The sequence below is a fragment of the Protomyctophum parallelum genome, assembly GCF_964188405.1.
Source record: "Protomyctophum parallelum genome assembly, chromosome: 3".
Lineage (NCBI taxonomy): Eukaryota > Metazoa > Chordata > Actinopteri > Myctophiformes > Myctophidae > Protomyctophum > Protomyctophum parallelum.
Genome location: NC_139698.1, coordinates 32,074,535 through 32,099,779, shown reverse-complemented (window position 1 = coordinate 32,099,779; position 25,245 = coordinate 32,074,535). Strand labels below are relative to the sequence as shown.

At 45.0% G+C, this 25,245-nt stretch overlaps 1 protein-coding gene across 2 annotated transcripts in view; it reads right to left on the bottom strand.

The window, feature by feature from the left end:
- vps13b (vacuolar protein sorting 13 homolog B) overlaps positions 1 to 25,245 on the bottom strand; it is a 457,445-nt gene that overhangs the window by 33,529 nt on the left and 398,671 nt on the right. For both annotated transcript variants that reach the window (XM_083761686.1, XM_083761685.1), the window contains exons 47-51: positions 17,581 to 17,736; positions 10,573 to 10,839; positions 7,034 to 7,117; positions 6,180 to 6,355; positions 1,638 to 1,808 (exon numbers count right to left, since the gene is read on the bottom strand). In XM_083761686.1, coding sequence (XP_083617812.1) covers positions 1,638 to 1,808; positions 6,180 to 6,355; positions 7,034 to 7,117; positions 10,573 to 10,839; positions 17,581 to 17,736 — 854 coding nt within the window. The remainder of the gene's footprint in view (positions 1 to 1,637; positions 1,809 to 6,179; positions 6,356 to 7,033; positions 7,118 to 10,572; positions 10,840 to 17,580; positions 17,737 to 25,245) is intronic.

Here is a 25,245-nt window from a genome sequence, read left to right as displayed (position 1 = left end):
ACACATGCACAGAAACACGCGCACGCACATGCACACACACACACACACACACACACACACACACACACACACACACACACTGCAGACACAGACGCACACACACACACACACACACACACACACACACACACACACACACACACACACACACACACACACACAGAGAAACGCATACACACAGGCTTACAATCCTGTGCCAAGTTTTAACTAAATGCAAGGCCCCCGTGACTTGTGTGAGAAAGTGGGCCTGTGACAGAGTGACAGTCTTAATCTCCGGTCCACAGGGGACACCAGTGGGATTGCTGCTATCGTCTGAAGCATTGTCTGAGCCCTTACTGTTTTATTATGTGAACAAAGAGACAACAATAAAGCGAAGCCTCTCTCATTAAAGACCCTTGTTTTGCGCAACTCTGCGCTTTGAGGGGGAATTCTGTGTGAGGCCATGCGATCACAAAAGCACACTGGTGGGTCTCGGAAATTCTCTCATGAAAGAGCCGTGACCTGATTTAATGCTCGCCACCGCAAGAAGTCCTATAATAAAGTTGAAAAAATGCTGACTAATTGTGGAATATCATGAGTGTCCTGGTGGCCTGGTGTGCATGAGTGCCGCCTACTCATGACTTGGTCAATGTTCAATCTCGCTCTCAACCTGCTTCGAGCACCATCATCTTTACAATCTTTTCCCCCTCTGGTTTCCTGTTTGTCTCACAGGCAAGAGAATTCCCCTAAATATAATCTTTTAAATATCTTTTGGAGGATTATAATCTGTGGTAAATCTGGAACAGGTCAGTGCTGTTCCCTGCATGCAGAGACTGGACCCAAAACAATACGTTGTAATGAATTCCATAAACAACAATCTCAAAGCAAACAAAGAGTCTTACCAAGAAAGATATAACAGCACACATTGAACATACTGTGCAACATACTGTTCTTTAAAAATATATATATTTAAAGAACAAAACACAAACACATTCACACGGACAAACAAGACAGGGTCTAATAAAGGGATTGTTTCATGTGGGATTGTGGGCTATGACAACAGTCACCTATGACGTCAGTACTATGATGTCAGTATGTCCATATTAATTTTGGGCAAGGTTTCAGCCCGATTCGACTTAATTCCAAAAACATGTCGGAACTCAATTGTTTATGTGTTTGATTTTTTTTGCATAAATCAGTTCCATTGAACAACCTGTTCTGTGTGTTGTTTAGAAAATATTGAATCAATGGAAAGTATAGTAAAAAACGCTTTGGACAAAACCGCTTAACTCCATTCGACCCTCAAACTATCTGCTAAAGCAACTAACTCCACCACCTCTCATGCAAGTAATTGACAATATATAAAGTCACAACAACAATTACTTTGATGGGGCAGTATTGCTTTGTTTTCAAAATATAAGATTTTCTTAATTTCCTGAAATATGAACATTTTGGAGTTAGGTGGTTTCTTGCTGACAACCAGAGTGTGTGGAGATTCTGGAGACTCTGTGAGTCTGAGAATCTGGATTCTGGACTCACATACAGACAGACTCACTCACAGAACCCTCTCAGCCCCTTGGAGCCATGCTGTACAATTGGGACATTAATATGATGATCACACACACAATGCAGGTCACTGCAGTGCTGTACAGTAGTACCTGTCTGCGTCTTTGCTGATGTAGGGCCATGGTGGATGAATGGACGTCTTCGGGCCATAGAAGTCATGGAGGATGTGCTGCAGGTTGTCCTCCGTGACAGTCTTGTTTACGATCTGTTTGATGAGGCTGGTAGAGATGGGTACGGCACAGTGGGACGCATCCTCTTCCTCCCTGGAAGACAGGACACAAAACATGATAAAGACCTACTGTACTGTAGAGATGTGCTATTGTTGGTTAACATTAGTCATTGTGAAACATTATTAATCAATTGATTACATTTACCATTACATGTCAAATGTAATGGTCAAATCGGGAATTTGAATTAAACTCTGGATGTTACTTTTTAGTAAATGAAATCTATGAAACCTAATTTCTGTGAGACAATTGTATATTCTGTTGTTGACAGGGTTGTTTCTGTAACTTAGTCTGTTACAGAAACAACGTTAACATGTTGTATGATGACACAGAACAGAACAAGACATCTCTTGACAGTAACTGATAGTTCACATGGTTCTATTCAAAGTGCAACTGCATTGACCTCCTGTTAAACTCTTTTGACTTTCCCCTGAAAACCCAAACAGGGTTCAATCTCTCCTTTTGTTTTTCCCTGACATGCAATTTTCTCTTACAAAACACTAATTCACAACAATCACAGAGGAAGCTCAACAGCAGTAAATAATCCTATTGGATACTTTAGCCCCAGACACTGGTCAATTACGGCTTCGCAACAACAAGTAACACAAAAAAAAACTCTTAACAAACGCCAAACAGTCTAATAGCCTCCTCCGTCTCTGGGCAGCATCCAGTTCCACTTGGCCCAGAGAAGCGGCCCCTTTTACCCTGGAGCAGCAGTTTATTAATAGAGCCTATTGTGCTATAAAAGGAACACAGGGGCGCTTGGTTATGGATCTGGGGGAAGACAGAGGAGAAGGACAACTTGCTGACAGGAAGCTTTTCATCCCAGGCCGGTTCCTGAGGGGGGATGCTGGAAGAGGCTTCTGATTCTAAGCCCCCGTCTTCTAATGTAGCGGCCAATTCCAAGAGAGGGGACACAGCAGTTATGGTTAAGACTTGTCTGTCTGTCTGTCTTTCTGTCTGTTGTGTCGCAGACCACAGCTCCGCTCTCTACCTCGTCCATTAGAGGACCACAAATATGTATAATTACAGGAAGGAAAGACGAGCTGCTGACCAGCGAACATTCAAGATTGGATCCGTCCTGGTGTTCTGGGTCTGGGTTGGGTTGGGGGTTCCGTGTATGGATTCTGAGGACAAGGTTTATGTGCGCTGAAGGGGCATTTAGAGCAGTGGGTTTGGGCTGGGGAGGGGGCTTGCATGAATTGAGTCACATGAAGGGATAGACTGAGGAGGGGGATGAGGGATGGTGAGTACTGTGTGTACTGTATGTGAGTTAGTGTGGTGAGAGGTGGTTTAGACAGGGGGGAAGACTGTAAACACGCAGAGCATTGTGGTTGAAATTCAGAGAGACAAGACAGTTAGTTGTTTTTCACGGAGCTTTCTTTTTTGTGTACGAGAGAAGGATTTATCTGAGTCCAAATATATCCCCAGTCGCTGTATGGCCACTGTGGTTCCTTTATGGCAGTTCACATCAAAACAAACGTTGCGACCAGATATCTAAACACCAAACAGTTACCACCACCAAAAAATCTCTCTGGGGGAGTGAATTACACCCAACGTTTAACTCTGTTTATTCAGATCACCACCAGTTGCTACCAAAACAGGGACTTGTCTGCCAGGGATCCACACAGCTAAAGGAAAACAACACAGATTGCAGATGTCCAGATAACAAATACAGTAGTAACATCAATAATACTGTGTGCACATGTGGTTAACACAGCGGGGAGAGCATGCCATTCAGGCCTAGACTGTACAATCTCCTCGGGGAGGAAAAAATGAAAAATGTAAGCACTCACATTACTGTATGGCACTTTGGGTGCACAACGCCCTAGCACAAGGCTCTGGCATGTACTCTGTCTGACATGTTAGTGTCAGATTTTGGACAGTTTAAGAATGTGATGATTTATGGCTGAATCGTCTCATTATGTTTCAATCAAATTTAGATCCAACGGAACACTCAACGTCTCCGAAAATGACTTGTACGTGTAAACTGCCTGTCAGATTACCGGATTGTTCCAAAAGCTTGAATTCGCAATGGCTTATGATTGAGCACGTTTGCTGCGAGACATATTTGACCAACGGAAACAATGACACCAAGGATGATGTTATCAAACATTTGTTTCGTGATCTGTCCAATCTAGGGCGCTGACTGAAACCGACATCTACAGTGATGTATGTGACAGGCTCTGCCAGTGATGAAGTGGTGGCAGTCACACGCACATTGGCATGGGGCAAAACGCGGCTGACCGAGATCATCACAGGCATGGGACCACACACAGACATGATGACACAAACACACACACAGGATTTATCAACCCACGCAAACACAGACATACACACACATACACAGAAACCTCTGACACAAACAGACCACGCACACGCGCACACACACACACGCACACGCACACTCACACACACAGAGCCAGAATATGCGCATGCCATGAACACAGTGCGCGCATGCACACGGGTATACACACACATAACGCATAACGAACACGGGGCCAAAAGCCTGCTCTCCGTTAGGGCCCCTATCTAAATGAGGTGTAATTATGGCCCGACCTGACATGTTGGAATGAGAACCGTGTCTCCGTGGCTGCCAAGCTGGCCTCCCTTCTCCCCTGAAACATGACTGGATTCCACTGGATCAGGTCTACACGCTGGCGCACAGATATCAGAATGTGGTGCGAGGGAACGTTAAGTAAGTGTGTGTCTCTGCAGTGCTGCTAAATGGAGACATAAAACGCCTGTTACGGGAGACGAGAGTCAGACTCTGTCATTAGCAGGGTTATGATCCGGGCCATGATGACATAATACCACTCTGGAAGACGTTGCGCGTTGCTGTGAGCATTGCTGATACTGGCAAGGGTTGCTACACATGGCAAAAACACACTGAGGAGAAGTCCCTTCTGACATCAGACCCTCCATGAAAAACTGTTGGTTTGAGCAGCTCTCACCCCGAGGAGGACATGTCATCACTGTGGTTCACGCTTTTTGTCAGGTGAAACCTGACAAAATGCTCATGAAATGTAGACGACCTAGTCATTTAGAGGACCTAGTCATACTGACGGCCTAGCCTGATTGGCTGCCTCGTCTGCCTCCTCTGGCCAATGGGACAGCAAGCAACGGCAAGCCAACGGCATTCAGGCACACACGCACCTCTGGCCAATGGGACAGCAAGCAACGGCAGGCCAACGGCCTCCATCCATGCATGCACACACTCGACACTCGCAGTGTATAACAGAGGGAGCCGATGCGATCTGCAAGAATCACTCACAGCATGTTTTATACCGCCGGGTCCGCCGCAACGAGTGGACAGTTTGAAAATGCGGGTCCTACAGGGATTAAGCCATTAACGTTTGTCTGGCTGGTTTAGTTTTGTCCAACGTGATTACGTGAAACAGCATGGCTGCGCCTGACGCGCGCGTGTGTGTCTGTGTCTGTGTGTGTGTATGTGCGGGCATGCCTGAGTGTTTTGTTGAAAAACATGTATAACCATCTCCCTCTGGGTGCTGCAAACAGCCAGTGAAGTGCACCGATGTGCAGTGTGTCCGGGTAGCTCAGTCGGTAGAGCTCTTGCATTTGGACCATAAGTTCATGGGTTCGATCCTGGGCACCGCCACCTAAGCGTATGAGTAGCATACTAGCATGGCTTGGGTGCGACAAGTCGTGCGGGAAGTACTGGGAGCTGAGGCTCCACCTCAGCAATCCATCTCTCAGGGGTCTAGAGCATTGTTACAGGGACAGACTCCATCTCTCAGGGGTCTAGAGCATTGTTACGGGGACAGACTCCATCTCTCAGGGGTCTAGAGCATTGTTACGGGGACAGACTCCATCTCTCAGGGGTCTAGAGCATTGTTACGGGGACAGACTCCATCTCTCAGGGGTCTAGAGCATTGTTACGGGGACAGACTCCATCTCTCAGGGGTCTAGAGCATTGTTACGGGGACAGACTCCATCTCTCAGGGGTCTAGAGCATTGTTACGGGGACAGACTCCTGCGTGTTACCGGCTGATACCGACAATAAGCAACTTCCGGCCTACTTCTTCATGGCAGACAAAGACAAAACAGAAAACATTTGGTCCCATTTTGCGATTTGTTTTTCCCAAAATGCTTAATTAGTCCCCTTACCCTGTTGAATCCATAAACCTGTATTTCCAACTAACTAACATATTAGAGCATCAATTGAGTACTCCCTCACACTGTGCAACCTAAGCTGTCTGGGTAACTGCACCATCTGAAGAGTCAAGTACAAATGGGAAAGACCAATGTTACTTCATAGCTGGCATTGGCAAGATAAGCGCATTCACATTATTGAAACATCATATTTGATTAATTAGTGGCAGAATGACTCAACCAGAACAGAGATGGAGGAGTGAGGACACATAAGAGGCTGTATTGTTTTCTCACCTGGCTTGGAAGGTGATGTGGTGCGTGAGGTCTGCCTCTGTGTTCAACAGGGGTTCCTGCTGGCCCTGGCCTGCAATCAGCTGACTCTCCCTGAGGCCCAGACTCCTCTTCTCCATGTGGATGATCACTGGCTCCGGCAGGTGACTCCTCATCACGAACAATGGACTGAACACCACCTGATGAATAGGGCACACCACATACACACACATAGTCATAGACATGCACGCACATGCACACAGCCATAAGAGAAACATACACAGAAGAACAAAGTAACAAACACAGACATGTTTGTAGGACAATAAACTGACCGGAAAGATCGAAATAAGTTTTTGATTTGTAAAATTGTAAAAACAAATACCAAAAAATGTCATATTCTGATTATGGATCAGTTATTATTACCGTATTATGGTATTCCAATGAGTGCACTTTATATCGCATGTATTTTTGTGTGAGTATGTTAGACATCAGTGTGCTTAATCGATAACATTTTATAACAACATATTGCTTCATATTGCATATTGCTTCCATTACCTAGTGGAAGCTGTGTAATTATACACTTCAGCAATTATAAACAGTGCGTGTTAATCTCACAGTTGGTGGTTCAACGGAAACACCCCAAAATAACAACGCCATGTTTCATAACAAAACACCAAAGTTTATGTGTCAGTGTGCAATGGATTACTCAATGAAAATGATGGATTGATATCTATGTTGGAATTCGACTATGTGATTGTGTGTGCGTGTGTGTGTGCGCGCGCGTGTGTGTGTGTGTGTGTGTGTGTGTGTGTGTGTGTGTGTGTGTGTGTGTGTGTGTGTGTGTGTGTGTGTGTGTGTGTGATTTCAAGGACACTTACAACTCTCTGTTGCATATGAGAGTCAGGTTCAATGGTGATGAGAGTACACCAGACGTAGAGCAGAGAACCACTGGAACAAGGCACCTGCAAGGTGAGAAACCATCTGTTAAGGTCTCATCACTAACTATGGATTCCTCCCTTTATCGTGTGAATATATAGTCCCTGTCACTGCGAATGCCTACTTGTTGGTCTTGGGATGGGATAGAAAACCACGTCTCTCTCTCTCCTCCGATAGACACCCCCCAACCAACCTGTAGGAGTCACAGTGACAGAGTTCTCCCTCCCTCCCTCCCCTGCCAACTTCCTGTCCACAAGCACGGTCAATTGTATTCAAAGCCAAGCTGGAGGCACCATGGAGGAAAAAACAAGTCCTCACAGTGGTGGGCAGGAACTTTACCCCCGCACCACCAGGCCGCCCAACTATAACTCGTAATCAAATTCATTTAAGGCACATTTTGTTTACACTTGAGCCAAGCTTGGCAGGTGATGTGACAAGTAAATCTCATTATTGTAACAATGGAGTTGCGATAGATTTATTTATTCTCAGGAGTGATGGAAATACGTATGTTCAGCCAGTGTCACTCAAGGCCAACTGGTTTGCTTGTATTTGTGGTTGGTAACAGAGACATAATATGGGTATCTCATGACAAAGTTTGCCCTTGCTGCCTCTCTGTGATTGACATCATGTTTATGGCTGAGCGTCAGAAACACATTATCATGTTATCGTGTCGCCTCTTGTCCTCTTCCAATAGTTAAATGCTAAGTCTCCACGCACAGTGCTCTGGGGTTCCAAAGCGCTATGACACGGCCAGAGGCGGCCAGACAATTTCACTGTTAGCAACTGGATAATAAGCTATTAGAGAGTAGTTAGATGTGAGTACGATTTAAAAGCTGAGAATGTGCCCTCTAAAGGCTGAGCACTCTTAATGTGTCACTGGTATTCGTCCCCCTTTCGCCCTAGCTCCTCGTTAAAGCCTCTAGATGCCAAGGCACGTTACAAGTGGCCTAATTTACCACAGGCCAGGGACTTCATTTACTAGGGGAGGAGGTTGGTGGGGGGTGGGCTCTAACGCGCTGGTACTCATAACAGCACATTTCTCTCTCTCTCCCAGAAACACTCCATCTGATCATATAGGAACAATCACTTTGAGAAATAACAAATAATAAGGTCAGAATGTATACTTCCGTACTTGGCCAGATGTTAAAGATAAGCAACAATGAGATGGCAGAAAGAGACATGGTTAGTGTAAGAGGAAGGAGAGATAAAAAAGCAGAGGTTAGTTAAGAAGGAGATAGGAGTTTAATGCGTGGGCAATGGAGAGGAAGAAAGAGAGAGAGAGAGAGAGAGAGAGAGAGAGAGAGAGAGTTTAAGTACACAGAAAACAGACACAGATGGGGTAGCAGAACGAGAAGCTGGAAGAGGTGGTGGGAAAGAGAGATACAAGAGGAGGAAGTATAGATAGATAAAAATAAGACAGATGAATATGAGAGAGAGGATGACAGAGAAACATAAAGGGGGAGACGAGAGTGAAATGGAAAGACAAATCCAGATCTGGCCTAACTCTCTCTTATCTCTCTCATTCAGAGCCAGCCTTCCATTATGTGAAATTAATCACTGATCAAGAGACAGGAGACAACAATCATCAATGACCTTACGCACACTTGCTCTCACACAGAGAGTGGTAGAGGGACAGAAAGAGAGTGGTAGAGGGACAGAAAGAGGGTGGTAGAGGGACAGAAAGAGGGTGGTAGGGGGACAGAAAGAGGGTGGTAGAGGGACAGAAAGAGGGTGGTAGGGGAACAGAAAGAGGGTGGTAGAGGGACAGAAAGAGGGTGGTAGGGGAACAGAAAGAGGGTGGTAGGGGGACAGAAAGAGGGTGGTAGGGGGACAGAAAGAGGGTGGTAGGGGAACAGAAAGAGGGTGGTAGAGGGACAGAAAGAGGGTGGTAGGGGGACAGAAAGAGGGTGGTAGGGGAACAGAAAGAGGGTGGTAGAGGGACAGAAAGAGGGTGGTAGGGGAACAGAAAGAGGGTGGTAGGGGAACATAAAGAGGGTGGTAGGGGGACAGAAAGAGGGTGGTAGGGGGACAGAAAGAGAGTGGTAGGGGGACAGAAAGAGGGTGGTAGGGGGACAGAAAGAGAGTGGTAGAGGGACAGAAAGAGGGTGGTAGGGGAACAGAAAGAGGGTGGTAGGGGGACAGAAAGAGGGTGGTAGGGGGACAGAAAGAGGGTGGTAGGGGAACAGAAAGAGAGTGGTAGGGGGACAGAAAGAGGGTGGTAGAGGGACAGAAAGAGGGTGGTAGGGGGACAGAAAGAGGGTGGTAGGGGAACAGAAAGAGGGTGGTAGGGGGACAGAAAGAGAGTGGTAGGGGGACAGAAAGAGGGTGGTAGGGGGACAGAAAGAGAGTGGTAGGGGGACAGAAAGAGGGTGGTAGGGGGACAGAAAGAGGGTGGTAGGGGAACAGAAAGAGGGTGGTAGGGGGACAGAAAGAGAGTGGTAGGGGGACAGAAAGAGAGTGGTAGGGGGACAGAAAGAGAGAGAGTGTACAGACTGAATAGAAAGAGGAGAGAGAAGTTGGCATTGATCCAGCAGTGTGAAAGTGTGTTCAAAGCATTCCTCCTCCATTGCCCACAGATCAGCCAGTGTTTCCTGCCTATGGTTAGTGTTGTTATGAGAGCGTATAAACTGTATTTTCTGCCTCTCAACATCTCGGGGGTTATGGGTTGGAAAGTAGAGGGCCTTTGAAGGAAGAGGGCTATCTGACATGAAGATCTCAATCTGCTCTCTACTGGAGTAGCAGCAGCAGAATGGAGGCTCTCTGCCACTGTGACCACCCAGGAGACTGCAGAGAGGAGAGAGAGAGAGGGGGATCCGGTCGCACTTGGTGGTCTTGTCACCGGCTCTAAACATAGACACTGGAAGAGTGTGTACTGTGGAGAGCACACTGTGAGTGGGCACGTGTGTGCGTGTCTGTCGGTCTGTCTTGTCCACCAATAACTGACATATTGGACAACCCCATACTTAGAGCTCCAGCATCTACTGTATGTGAAGTTTGTGAACGTGACTGTTTTACAGTGAATACATACAAATACCAGCAATACAGCACTACTGTACTATATACCAGAAATACCAGATTGTGCAAATGCGTAAATTCTTGCGCAGCCAGTCAGTGCACTGACCATACTGTGTATGCTGCTTGTGAGACAGGACTCGGGTTTGAATCAGACTCTCGTACACTCCTGGCTCCTCTCTCTGAACCTCATTTCTTGTCTCTCTACTCTCTCAAATAAAGCCAGAAATCACACCCAGTGTGAAGTGAGCAGTGCCTTGAGAGGTAACTGTGACCTCAGTGCTGCTGCACCCACTCTTACGTATTGACCCACATGACATCACAGGGGTGGGTCCCCTCCCATGCACAGCAAATATGCCATGCAAAATATTCAGTCTTGCCCACCTAGTATGAGCTTTGCAAGCAAGTAGTAGTAGTAGTAGTAGTAGTAGCAATTATTAGTACCAGCTGTGTTGCTTTGTTACCATACCTGTACCACAGAGCTGGTGCTATCCTTCTGCCTCCCGTCCAGCCGTACGTCCTGGGACCAGTCCTCGTCTCCCCTGGCCCTCACACACAGCTCCGTCATCTCAGCGTCCTCCAGGACGTAGGACGGCAGCTTGGCCCCGGCCTCCAGGCAGTCACAGTGCTCCCTGACCACCGTCTGGCTGTCTGGCCCCACGTAATGCTGCACCACCCGCAGCTCAATGTCCTGACCAAGGTAACTGCACATCACCTGGCGCCCACAGATGATAATCTGGAAGGGGGAGGAGGGGAGAGAGAGAGGAAAGAGAGAGAGAGACGGAGGGGGAACAGGGAGGGGAGGAACAGTGGGAGATTAGTCAGAATTACTCTTGCGCAGCCAGACGACCACAGATCTCTGCTGATACATGTGGGGACATCTCAATTCAGTGATTTGGATAAAACTGGGCGGGGGAAAATGGAGATATGTAAAAAATAATAGTCACACCCGTGTGAAGTGAGGGGTGCTCTTATCCTCACTTTTCTGCCCTCACTTATTATCCTCAAGTCCAATACAGCTAATCACTCTTGGCGTCCTCAATTTCCTGTCCTGACTTTTTAATGATGCAGTCAATAACAGCATCACAGAACCAACGCAAAGACTGTAAAAATAAATAAATAAATAATTTATTGTCCACGTGTGGACATTTGTCTTCAGTCTCATACAACAGTAAAATCAAACATCAACAACAACAGCAACAACATTTACACAATTTTCTTCATGGCAAAAATGCAGGACAACAGTGGCAAAAAAACAAACAATTCTAGTGAGACATGATGGTATCATTTTGTGCCTTAATGCCATTAGGAATGAAGGAACTTTTAAAGATGTTACAGTTAGCTTTTGGTACTTTGTACCGTCTACCAGAGGGAAGTAGTTGGAACTCCCTGCAGAGTGGATAAGGAGGCATTTGCTAACTTGACAGCTTTTTTTCTAAGTACTTCCTTATAGATACAACTTAATTGTTTCTGTCTCTTCCCAATGATTTTTGAGGCTAGGTTCACTATTCGCTGCAGCTTGCTTCTTCCTTTTACATTAAGATTGCCATACCACATTGCCATGTTAAAAGTCAAGATTCCCTCTTAAGGTTCTTATAGACTGTTTCCATGATATGCTTGATCACTCTAAAGGAGTTGAGCTTGCGTAGTAGGTGGAGGCGTTGGTTACAAGTTTAAATAATCTGGTCAGTATTTTCACTGAAATTGAGTTTGCTATATGTGCCTAAATATTTAAAATTGTCTACTACCTCACTATTTGTCCACTAATTGTAATGGACTGCACAGGTTCCTGTAGGGAGTTCCGTATCAGGATTGGTTTTCAAAGCAGAGGCCATGTGTTTGATACCCATGGTTTTCTCCGGCATCCAAGTGAATTCATTGAATTTAGATTTCCCCAGACATATCAGCAGGGGGAGATCTCTGGTCGTCTGGCTATGCGAGACTAAGTCAAAATGAATGGCATTCAAATCTAGATGTACTGTACAGTATAATACATCTGTATAGTGTACATGTTAAACATGCAGCATTCAAGCTGCATATGATCTTCATTAAATGTCACTGCTCAGAGGCTGAGCAAGGAGGTAGTAGTAATATGATATAAGAGAAGCCATTGTCAGGGATCCATTGAACCACATGGCATCAATGTTGCATGATGGGCCATCATTGTCTCCACCAGGCCGAAGGCATGGGGGGAGAGTATGTTTTGCACTCCGTCCGTCCGTGTGTCCGTCCGTCCGTGTGTGTGTGTGTGTGTGTGTCCGTGAGCAGCTAATCTCGGCCACCGTTAACCCGGTCGATGCCAAATTTTGCACACTCACTCCCTGGATGCCAACGATGAACCTCTGCCCCAAACTTTCCAGAACGGCCTGTTATAGCGCCACCAGGAGGCCGCTTTGTGCAAAACAAGTTTTTGCACAGTACACCTACAGATTTTGTCCAAACAACACGCAAATTTGTACACAGTCTCTCTAGAGCCATTCAACGAAACGGGTCTTTCAGATTTCTCACACTCCATTCTGATTGGTTAAGATTGGCTTCCAAAGTTCACAGGAGTGCTCAGTTTCAAACAAAATGCTGCAAATCATGAACACATCGCGTGATTTCCGTGAAATTGTGCACCCACATTCCCACTAGGCCGAGGACGAAATGCCACATGAACAATTTCAACTCAGCCTCAAGGTGGCGCTATAACTGGCCGAAAAGTGATTTTACCTCTAACTGCACGGATCTGTGGATAATTTACTTTTGTTGCCCTTTTATCCAACCACCAGATGAAGGCAAGCTGCAATGTCCTACATTCCTATCCTGGTGGAGACCTGTGCCCAGAAGGGCACTTTTTCTAGTTTCAGCTGTTACTATCTTAACTCCTTCAGCTAACATTTATAAATCAACGCTCAAATTCAACACATTAACCGACTGAATTCAATAGTGTGATTAACCACTTAAGCCCTATTTTATACTTACGTACGACAATAGCAGATCTACTAGCACGTCACATCACCACACATTAGATCTGCTATATTTGCTAGTTTTTAAACATTTTGAAATAAATCACACTAATAAAATAAATCACATTCCGTGCTCAGTCAATCAAATCATCACAAATGGCGACTTCACTTTTCTGCCCTCGTTTTTTATCCTCAATGTGTACTTTGCTCAGCCAATCAAATCATCGCTATGGGGTGATCAGCCAATCAAATCATCGCTATGGGGTGATCAGCGAATACAATCATCGCTATGGGGTGATCAGACAGTCAAATCATCATATTTGTGTTCACACAGACAGACAGCTGGGCATAGGAGGGGCTAAAGGCCCACAAAACGAAAAATCGATTATTTATGAGGGGTGCTAGCCCCTCCTACGCCCAGCTTTGAGTGTTTTGTAAACACAAACATTGAAGACAAAAGTGAGGACGCAAATTGTGATTGGCTGATGATGTATAAAGATAAGAGTGCCCCTCACTTCACACAGGTGTGATTTAATTTAAAATGGATTGTAATGTGTAATTCATATTCTTATTATTGATTCAATCAATTACTATGAATAACTGTTACACCCCTAACTCTTAAGATGTTTGTACATATAGGACGCGTTTTGCGTATCGAAATCTGCGTGATGCGAATTATTTATTAGTAGTTTTCGCAGAACGAGTGGAGTGGAGCAGCAGCAGTGAGGATGATCCCCTGCTCCGATCATTATTTTGAAAAAGTTGAATGTACAACACAGAGCCTTTAGTGGGTCCCTGCTTCACTAGAAGTTGATTAGATGTGATGTCACCGTGTTTTTCTATCTCTCTCTCTCCCCCCCTCTCTCTGTATCTCTTGCTCTGCATTATTCCACTGCTTTGTGTGTGTGTCTGTGTGTCTGTGTGTGTGTGTGTGTGTGTGTGTGTGTGTGTGTGTGTGTGTGTGTGTGTGTGTGTGTGTGTGTTGCGTGCGTGCATGCGCTGCTGGCTATTTTCACACTCATTGGCAGAAGGGTGCAAGACTCTGTGTCTTTGAAGTCTGCATGTTGCTTTTCATAAAGTAGCCTACTTTGTGCTCTTCAACGAGATGATCAACTTCTCCGCGGAGACCATGTTGGTCTGGACAGACATGTCTATGTGAAAGACAGCTGCGAAAAAGTGATAAAATCGACCCCGGTCCAAAAACTTTTTATACAGACGGAATATTCGTGATTGACATTACGTGAGGTCAATTATGTTTTTTCCGTGCTCCGACATTCTCTCCGATATTCCCCCCGAAAAACGTGTCCTATGTGTTTACATTTACTGTCCTTAACTTTCACCTATTTTGGTGGAATGAGTGTGTTGAGTCTTAACAGAAGGGGTGCACATTGATTGTTTTGGATTAGCAGCAGGTACATGTGGTGCTGTAAGCCAGTGGCATAGATCAGTACAGTGCTGCTGTTGGCATCACATCTTAAAGCTTTCTCACTGGCTGCAACTGTTGGCTCCAAACTTCCCTCACTGTCTAAATGAGTCCCAGGGACTCTCTATTGTGCAGCCTGCCTGCTGCAGTCTCTGTTCTTATCAAAGGCCTGCTCTATAGAGGCTGACTGCTGCCTCCATGCCGGATGGTCTTCTAAGGTCACTGTCACACGCATGCATGCACGCACGCATGCACGCACGCACGCACGCACGCACACACGCCTCCTGCCGATCAGAGGCCTTTTCCATTATTTTCGTGTCTCGTAGTGCATGCATGTATGCGAGCACACATGGACACAAACATGTACACGCATGCGCACGAGCGTGTGCGCACACACACACACACACACACGCCAACACGCACACACACCAAGCCAAGCCACAACCACCAGGGAACCCTCATCTGGGGATGACACATCTAATTGAGCTCAGAATTGATTGTTTCCACCACCAGTGTGTGTGTGTGTGTGTGTGTGTGCGTGTGTGTGTGTGTGTGTGTGTGTGTGTGTTCCACAGGTTGTGGCAGTGATAATAATCATGTGGAGAGTGAAGCCTCCTTTCTCTTGGTCATCAATCATTTATTTTATATCCCTTCACAGACCACTCGCTGACGTCACCAGATAATGTTAGCACACGCGAGGGTCGGTTTTTAAGCTCTCAGAATTAACAATCAGGATTTTGCTGTCTCCAGCTGTCACCCTCAATTAAGTACACAGATTGATGAAAATAAGAAAGACAATTAAGGGAGGTGACAGTGCACAGGATGGTGATAAAGAAAAAGTGTGCATGAGAGCTAATTGTTGTACGACAAGTATATTGGGCATAAGCTGTTAATTTGTGTACAAACAGGAGGTTCTCATAAAATAACATGGTTCACATCTGCGTAGGGGGAATTCACAGGCAGCCATGTCCTCCAGCGACAGTGACATGACGCATCTAGATTCACACCGATCATCTCTCAGACAATAACATCTGAGTGCCTGAGTGTGCGAGCGCCGAGCAAGTGTGCATGCGTGCGTGCAGACAACATACATATGTATGTTTATACGAGGGGGATTTTTCAACAGCGGTCGACAGAAGGCTGCAATATGAACAATAAAACGGGACACCATTATAAAACACAGGAGGCAGGAGACAGACAGAGAAAGAGAGGGTGGGAGGGATGGAGGGAGAATCCAGTAGTGTAGGGAGGGAATGAAACCAACCCCCTGTCCCGGCCCGGCAAAAAACAAAATGAGGTATGTTCACGCAGGCGTGAGCCAACATCCTCCTCAGTGGAGGCCGCTGTCCTCGTCTGAGGGTTTGTATTGTGGATTGGATGTGACCAACACTCATAACCTATCATTGGATCCAATGGGAACAAGATGTAAACCCAGCCGGCAACAGGCCGAGATAGGAATGCAAGAGAGGCAGAGTCTTGTTTTGTCTGTGGGGCCAGGGGGACGACATGTGTGACACTTGACAATATTTACATAACAAAGTGTCACCGCACTCATCCGATGGCATCTCGCTTTTTGGGGAATGAAAAAAGAGACATTTGGAGATGGAGGGGTTGGGGGTGGTTGGGGGTTCAAACACGGTTTATTTCCACTGTGTGTAAAGTGGCAAGCTTTTTGTTAACACGGATCACTGGCGCTCTAAGACAAACACATTGTCTGTGTTCTTCTGTGTGGTGACAACAGGCCAAATATCCTACGGGTGGCTTTAGGTTTAAATGAGCTTTTGTTTTAGCGCTGCGACTCTAATATCGAACAGTTATTGTCACAAGGGCCATATCATAACATGTCATGTGGTAGAATCATATATCCCAGCATCAAAGGGACAGAAGAAAGGTGGCTTATTCAGACATGAGAGACCAGGCCTCTGCACTGATGTGGACACACACACACAGGCCTGAAGAAAGGAACCCAAGCTCTGTAAGATTATTTTCAATATTATTTAATGTAAATGATAATAATGAATTGCATTTTTATAGCGCTTTTCTATGCACTACGTGCCTACTCAAAGCACATACTGTACAGTGGTTCATTCATTCATACATGTACAGATTACGCTGTACAATAATGAATTGGTTTAAAGCCTTTGACATTTTACTGAATAAAGAAAGCGTCTGTGATATAGTGTAATAATGGGTACCATTTGATATAGAGTTCTGAGTTTAGTTCAAAGATACTAAGGTCGGTTAAGTTAAATTTGTCAGGGCCACAATTCATGCAGTTATGGTTAGGTTCTATACAGCATCACAGTGTGATCATAAGTGACTGTATAAAAGTGGTCATTAGGAGCTTTAAGCCTGATGGTGTAGGCAGAAATGTTTTGTGAGTTGTTCTTGCATAGATTGATGCTACTTTTACGTTATTCAAAATGTTATCTGTCAAGGTATTTTTCTGTTTATCTTCTTTTTTTTAATGTTGTCTGTTTATTTGTTCATTATTTGGTGGGGGGGAAAAGGGGGGAAAAAAGTGACATTATCACGGTAAAGATAGTATTTTAACAGGTGCTAGATGCATAGCCATCAGCATCACTGCCCTACTGTACATAAGCCTATACTGTACAGCTATACTGTATATAAGCCTGCCTGTGGTGTGGTACAGTACCTGTTTCTGGACTCCATTGAGCTGTATATAAGCCTATACTGTACACTACAGCTATATATATAGCCTATACTGTACAGCTATACTGTATATAAGCCTGCCTGTGGTGTGGTACAGTACCTGTTTCTGGACTCCATTGAGCTGTATATAAGCCTATACTGTACACTACAGCTATAGCCTATACTGTACAGCTATACTGTATATAAGCCTGCCTGTGGTGTGGTACAGTACCTGTTTCTGGACTCCATTGAGCTGTATATAAGCCTATACTGTACACTACAGCTATAGCCTATACTGTACAGCTATACTGTATATAAGCCTGCCTGTGGTGTGGTACAGTACCTGTTTCTGGACTCCATTGAGCTGTATATAAGCCTATACTGTACACTACAGCTATAGCCTATACTGTACAGCTATACTGTATATAAGCCTGCCTGTGGTGTGGTACAGTACCTGTTTCTGGACTCCATTGAGCTGCACCACCTTGATGATCAGTGAGGCCGTGCGTCCTTTATACTGGATGGTCCTCAGTAGAGTCCCCACGTTGTCCACACTGAAGGCCTCTGACCAGCGCCAGTTCCCCCAGCCCTCGATGCAGATGTGCAACAGCTGTAGGACAGGACAGGCACACACACACACACAAACACAAACAACCAAACACAGACAGACACATACAGAGAGAGAGAGAGAGAGAGAGGGAGAGAGACAGACCGAGAGAGAGAGCCAGACAGAGAGAGAGAGAGAGAGAGAGAGAGAGAGAGAGGGAGAGAGGTTAGTCTCGTTGCCCCTATTTATCCCGGAGCAAAAGGCACATAAACAAAGAAAGTCTTTGTTTGGGAGATTTAGTTGAGCAGAGAAGAAAGACAAAGTTCCTGTTTACTGCTGCTGAGTAACGTAGACAGCGAGGGGCTGCTGCTGTTTGCTGCTGGAAGTATAGAGGGAAGGTCACACAATAACCCCAGTAGGAAAGTAGCTGATGGAGAAGCTCATTACTGTTGCTGAGTTGCATAAGAGAGAGAGAGAGGGAGAGAGAGGCAGAGATAGAGTGTGTGTGTGTGTGTGTGTGTGTGTGTGTGTGTGTGTGTGTGTGTGTGTGTGTGTGTGTGTGTGTGTGTGTGTGCGCGCGTGCGTGCGTGTGTGCATTTCTTGCCCCATTCTCCCATGTCTAAACTAGATAGGTCTCCACCAGGGCAGGTCAGGTTGTGGCCTCCTGGTGGTGCTATAATAGACCAATGTGAAAAGGGTGCCATTTCTTCTTACGCCTTGGATGGCAATTGAATGATTTGAGGAATGCGTTCGGCCTGGTGGAGACAATAATAGGAAAACAATCTGGCTGTCAGCCATTACAGCTTGGTACCATCACTACAGGGCAGAGTGCATTAATGTGTTGTTGAGAGGTAGAAACAGACACACAGCACACAACACGCACACACACAGAAATGCCCTGAGCAGACAAATGTTATAGCATTTGGAATACAAACATCTGTTTACTGGTAGCCATGGTAGAAGTCCTGAATCTAATCTGTACTTGTACTGGTCGTTTCCAAACAATTCTTCACGGGGTGGGGCAAGCAATAAAGCAGCAGTGAGGGTATAGGGCGTTATATTTCCACGGTACAGTACCTATGCTTTTGTAGACACTATATTTAAAAGTTGAGGTAGAAGTTCCAGAAAGGTAACTTTCAGATTTAAAGTCAAACCAAGACCAAGTCACCCTAGCGAGGGAAGCGTGTGAGCATGGAACATGCACAGCGAATTCCATGGCAATCCATTAAGTAGTTTCTAAGATATCTTGTTTGGATCCAACTTATGCAGCGGACGGATGGACGAAGGGATGTTGCCATCCTTACAGCCCTGCCGCCAGCGGGGCTAAAAATGCACCTAGTGTAAATAATACCCTAAACCCACCATAATGTCTCATAAGGTTGGTCAAATGTCCGTCCTCGCCTGAGGCACATCTGTGTTAGAGTGAGGTCATGCACAGATCGTCTCCCTACAGGATGTCGAGCGCTACATGACAAGGAAATTCATTTGTCAAACAATGCGAGTTTAGTCATGGGATGATAGTAACAATACGGGAGCAGAATGGTAAATACGCAGCCACATCTAAAAGATCCCTCCTCTCCCAAGGCTGCGAGCCTGACCTCCAACCTGACTGAACTCTCTGTGTCAGCACGGCTGCCAATGCAACTTCAAACACAGGGGAGAGAGGGAGAGAGAGGGAGAGAGAGAGTAGAAAGACAGAGGGAGTGAGGATGGAGAGAGGGTGGAACGGAGGTGGAGGGGCTCCCAGAGGAGTAGCAGCCCAGGTTGAAACACTGAACAGCATTTCTGAAGATTTACACTTTGGCTGTTCGCTTCAACGTGCTGAACGTTTAGCCAATCTGTTAAAAGAAAAACAAATTACCCCCGGGGTCAGAGGGCGCAGTGGAGCCCCTGGTCAGGACCTTCTGTGTTTCTCTCCACTTCAGGCTCGCCTCGCCGTTTGAAGACAGATTTCATTACAATAACACGCTTAATCAAAGCCTGAATTCACTTTCGTCCACATCGGTCCTCCTCTCTCTCGGCTCAGTGGAAATGACATAATTACTCAGATCTGCCTCTCAGTGGAGTTGCTGACTGGGGAAGGGGGTATACTGTACAGTGGTGCAAACTGGCAGGTGGTGAAGGTTGGAGTACTGGGTGTGTATACTGTACCACACAATTCACAAGACAATGGTGCATTGAGAAAGACTTTCAGAAAAAACTCTGACGTGGGATTTCTTCCCTTAACTTAACTGTGACCTTTCTTCCCACATTCTCTTGTACTTAAGGCCCTACTTGTTGCTTATGGGTCAACTTCTGTGCATCTACATTAGAGCTGTGCTGTAGGTGAAGCTTAACGAGAGGGGCCATAAAAAACTAAAACAACTGAGGGGTGACAAAAAAAAGAATGCACTTACTGTAAGCCCTCAAAAATAGTCAAAATAGCCTGATCTAAACCTCACACTTTGCAATGCTGAAAGTGGATAATGTACTGTAGACAAGAAAACACATAATATGTGTTATGTAATATGTCACTTGTGGATGATGTGGCATGGATTGAGATGCAGTCAGTAGAAATCTAACATCAGGTTATTCTGCCAGAAACGTTCAGGGTGGAGAACATAAAAGCACTGCATGCTAGGGGATGGCTATCCCATGGGACCCCAAATGATGCCCCTGGCTTAGTGTACACCCCGATCTTTGCTTTGATTTGACTTTGAGTGGAGCTGGCTTGGTGTTAATTGTGGTTAAAACCTTGTGGAGTGCGGCCACCTTAGATCTTTCTGCTGTACCTGAGAAGGCTGGTTTGTTATTTCAACAGCACCCTCCCCTCCTCTCTCTCTCTCGCTCATTTCTCAGTCCACTTTATCACGCCTGTGGCTCAACTTGACCTTTCGGGGAGAAGTCATAATAACGTCTCCCTTCAGACTTCAAATGGCTGCTGCCGCTCTTGTTTAAGTTCGGCACTGACCTGAGCCAAGTGGTGAAGAAACAAAACAAAAACACAGCAGTGACACAGATGAACTGGACACGTAGGCAAATAGGAATGAAAAGCAAGAGGTTCTGTTTCTTGGCCACTTGTCTGACTGCTGTGACAAAGTGAAAGAACAAAGGACATAATGTGGATCAACTGCAGTTCCAAAGTAAAGAAAAAATGTTGGGAGCATATGGGAGCAACTTTAACATACTGAACCAAAGCCCAGTTTTCCACCTGAGACATTGTATGAGTGTGAGGCCAAGTTCATTCAAAGTACTGCACAGCACAAGTGGGTGGGTGACAAAGGACAGCATGCGAAAGTGACAACTAGCAGATAAATACAGAGAGACAAAAACAACCTTTAAAAATATGACCTAGCAAAACCTTATTGTCTCCACCAGCCGAAAGCACTCCATCAAATGCTTCAAATCATTAACACAGCGTGCGATTTCCGTGAAATTATGCAGACACATTCCCACTACATCGAGGAAGAAATGCCACATCTGCCGGTTATAGCTCCACCATGAGGCCGATTTTGGCAAAACACATTTCTGTAATATATTACTCATACACATTTAATCTGTACATCACGCAAATCGGTATGTATCGGTATATATCTCCATAGGCATGTGATCAACACACATCTGTCCGCTTTCCCAATATTCCATCCTGATTGGATAAGATTGCCTTCCAAAGTTTGCAGGATTGGTCCATTTCCAACAAAAAGCCTTCTTGAACACAGCGTGTGATTTCTGTGAAATTATGCACACACATTCCCACTAGACAGAGGAAGAAATCCAACTTAAATGTTTACACCTAATAATTGCACACGTCGTACGTCGTACAGAACGTTGTATGAATACACTGTTACGTGTTCTATTTTTATTGCCCTGTTATACAACCACTAGACGACTGCTTATTGCAAAAAAACTAAAAAAAACTAAACATTTTTATATTACTCATACATATTTTGTCCAAACATCACAAACGCTTTTGCGTTGACCTGTGCCCCGAGGGGCACTTTTTCTAGTTTCCATTCAAAATGAGGTGTTTCATGATTTGATATTAATCATATTAAATGTGGTTTGATCAATCGTCTAGATTCAATAATGTGAAGACATAATGTCATTAGTCTGATTCATGATGAAGGAAACACTCACTAGTTCCAAGTATGCAAATTACAGCCTTAATCTTTTTCCCCAATACATTAGTCATGTTTCCAAAGAACTCCCAACACACATCCTCTGTAATTGGTCCTGAACGACATCAGAAACACCAGAACATCAGAAACGCCCAGATCACACACAAATCCAGAAGGTCTCTCTCTCAGCTGCATACCTTAATTTATTGTCAATCCCAGGGGACAGACTAGCTGGGTTTAAGGCCAGTTTAATTTGAACAGCACATTACTTGGCCAGATTGTTACAAGTCAATCAGTGTAGGGCTAATTAGTAATTATTGATACGGACAGGACAGTAATCCAGCCACAATATGAATTTCATGTACAGTAAATAAATACTAATGCCTTTGATCCTAAGAAACTGATAAGACCACAACTAGAATAATTCATTACCAGTAACATAGGCTACATATTAGCCTTTAAATATTGAATATAGGTTGTGACAGTGTTGCTGTCAGATAGAAAACTTGTACTCAATGCTCAAAATGAAATGGGAAAAGGTTTTCTGATGTGTTCGAACAGACCTAATGCTGTTAATTATTTAGTCACAAGCTCTTGTTATTACTTGTCTTTGTTTAAATAAAAACCTGGCTTCATTATATCTTATCTATTCCTTTTTTTTTTTTTTTTTTTGCAAAAACAACAAAAAATATAAGATCTACAAGCTCACTTACACGTCATGCTGCGACACATTGTAAACTTGTAGATTAGGCAGATGTTAGGTTCATTGCTCATTCTGTATCCAAAGTTTCTTGGAGTTACTGAAGTATATGAACTAAAAAGAGAAAAGACTGCTTTTTACATTGTTCATTGTGACTATTTACCTTGTTACTAGAGCTCATGCTTACTCTACTTATTCTGATTTTGCAACAGTAAATCCCTCCAGATGAGGCCGTTTGTGAAATGCCTTAATTGTAAATTGTATAAAATAAGGGATTTCTCAAGAAAAACTAAAAATATGGAGATACAAGGTTTCTGTCCATCTGCAACGATGCTCAACCATAGTGTGTGACTGCCAAAGAGAAAGAGCACAGTCTTGACCGTACTACAGTTGCCACAGTTATAGATGTAACACTGACATAATGTTTTCAATTCAAAAGGCATGACTTCACATCATGACTAGCATGACAAGTCTCACACATGGTACATTAGTAAGACACCGATATCACCAGAGGGCTTACTTGCATTGTGGTGGTCAGGCCTGCTTTACATACCTCACAGCTGACAGTTGAGGGTGTTGTTGAATGTTGAACAAAAGACATTTTTACTTGATATGTTTTCAAAATCAAAGGCGATGTTGAAATGGTGACTAACCAAGAGGTAACAAGTAACACCTGCCTGCTGAAACCAACATCAAAAGCTCAGGACAATGACGTCAAAATGAGAGACCTTTTGCAAATGACTGTTTAAGACTGTTTTAAGATCTTATCACAAGATCAATCACACATGAAGAGTTCCGATCACTATACCTATCTGATACTCATGTGACAATTTCCTGTTTTTGAAACAGTGAGGTCCTGGCAGATGTGTATGTTACCATGGAAACTAGATGCAGAACCCAAACATGAGTCTGACACATTCTGAAATTCTATGAATATCTAAAACTCCCCACCGCTACCCGCCCAAACTGTGAAATATATCCAGTGAGTCAATCAACCAACCAAATACCATCAAGCACATGATGTCATGATGGCTGGTGTGTTGCCTAATTCTAGTTCTAGAAAAAAAATCATAACCAGCCAGGTTTCCTGTAAAAGACGATGAGCTGTCAGTAACTTAAGCCATAACATAAACAATGACTTAATTTCCTGATTAATAGACGGTAACAAACGACTCACATGAAACTGTCCAAGGTCTACTTTGATAATGTCAACCCAAACATTTATAGGCATAAGGGCACATACTGTAGCAGAGTAAACAGTATCTACACATAATGCCCACACCTGCGCACATGACCGGCGCATAGACAAATACCCTATGTACAGTACAGAAGCCCTGACACAGACAGAAAATCCCACAGACACGACAGATACACACGTACATTCACACAAGCCCTCAACACCCACTGTCTGGTCTCAGACAGAAGGAGTCACTCCTGCCTCTGCAACCGCTAGCCGTCTACTGTCCTCCTAGAGGAATGTGCTAGGGTGCACACAAAACAAAATTAAGTGTCTGTTCGCGGTGAGGATGCAATCAGCGTTCCTGGATCCTCGGCGGAGCTGCAGACAAAGCCGCAGCGGTCGTCTGCCCATTACTACCATTCCTTCATCCCTCCTCACTCAGACTGTCATGGCAGATTGGAACCATACAGCAGAGGTATAGTGCACTGTACAGTGAACCTACGGTAGCTCTTTGCACCAATTACAGGTTTTCAGCCATAGCCATAACCTTAGTTGCTTAATTACCTACTGTACGTCGATATGTTTCACCTAATGGAAGTCTTACACTTCATATTTTGCAGCTTAGCAGAACATTTTTTGAGTGGTTTATATTTTTACTTTGTAAACACCGAGGTTGTCAGTCAAGTCCCATTGTAGCCCTACGGTGGAAAAGAAGACATGCACCGTCCATATTATTTGGACAGCAGGGAGTATGGGGAACAGAGCTTTGCCTTGTCTGGTGCAATGGCTCTTGGAAGCAGGGAGCGAGCAATCCACCTAACAAATGGGAAACAGGTTTAAACGCAGACAACAAAATAAAATAAAAAGAACACAGGATACTTTGTCCCCTCGAGACATGGGCTGACAAAGAGAGTTGGGGGTGGGGGGGCTAGAGATCGAGTGATAGCGAAGGAGTGAGTGAGAGTGGTAGAAAGAAATGACAAACAGGGAGGAGAGAGAGCGAGAGTGAGTGATGAGTGAAACAAGCAAAAATAAAAAAGTAAATGGGGGAAGCGAGAGACACAACAGCATCCTTGCCAGTGCAGCGAGGGCGAACCAGTGTAACACGAGGGAATTATGGTGGCTTTTAACAGCTGTCTGCAGCGCTCCTCTCCTCCGCGACCGACTCGTCCAAACAAAAGAAGTGAGAGAGCGCAACATCAAAGTCCGGATTTGCAAGTCTAAGAAGCGGTTTGGGGGCGCTGGAAGAAGGTACAGAGAAGGGGAGGCATTGTGCGGGTGCGCGGTCCACACACAGCCGAGACGTTAAGGGGTTCATGCTTGACTAACATTGGTTCCATAGTTCCTCCTTCGGTTTCTACCGAGGCATCCGAGACGGCCAGGGCCTCGAGGGTTCCAGGAGACACAGACGCGGCAAGTGCCTTGTGTCGAGCGATGGGAGCTGACACAAAAGGCGCACTGTCTGGGAGGAGAGGTGGGCGGAAACCGCACGGGGGTGTGAGTGAGTCAGTGGTCGAGGACCCTCGGAAGGACAGAGACCTTGTCCCAGTATGAAAAAAAAAATCAATAATCCCCTGAAAAACAAAACCCTGCCC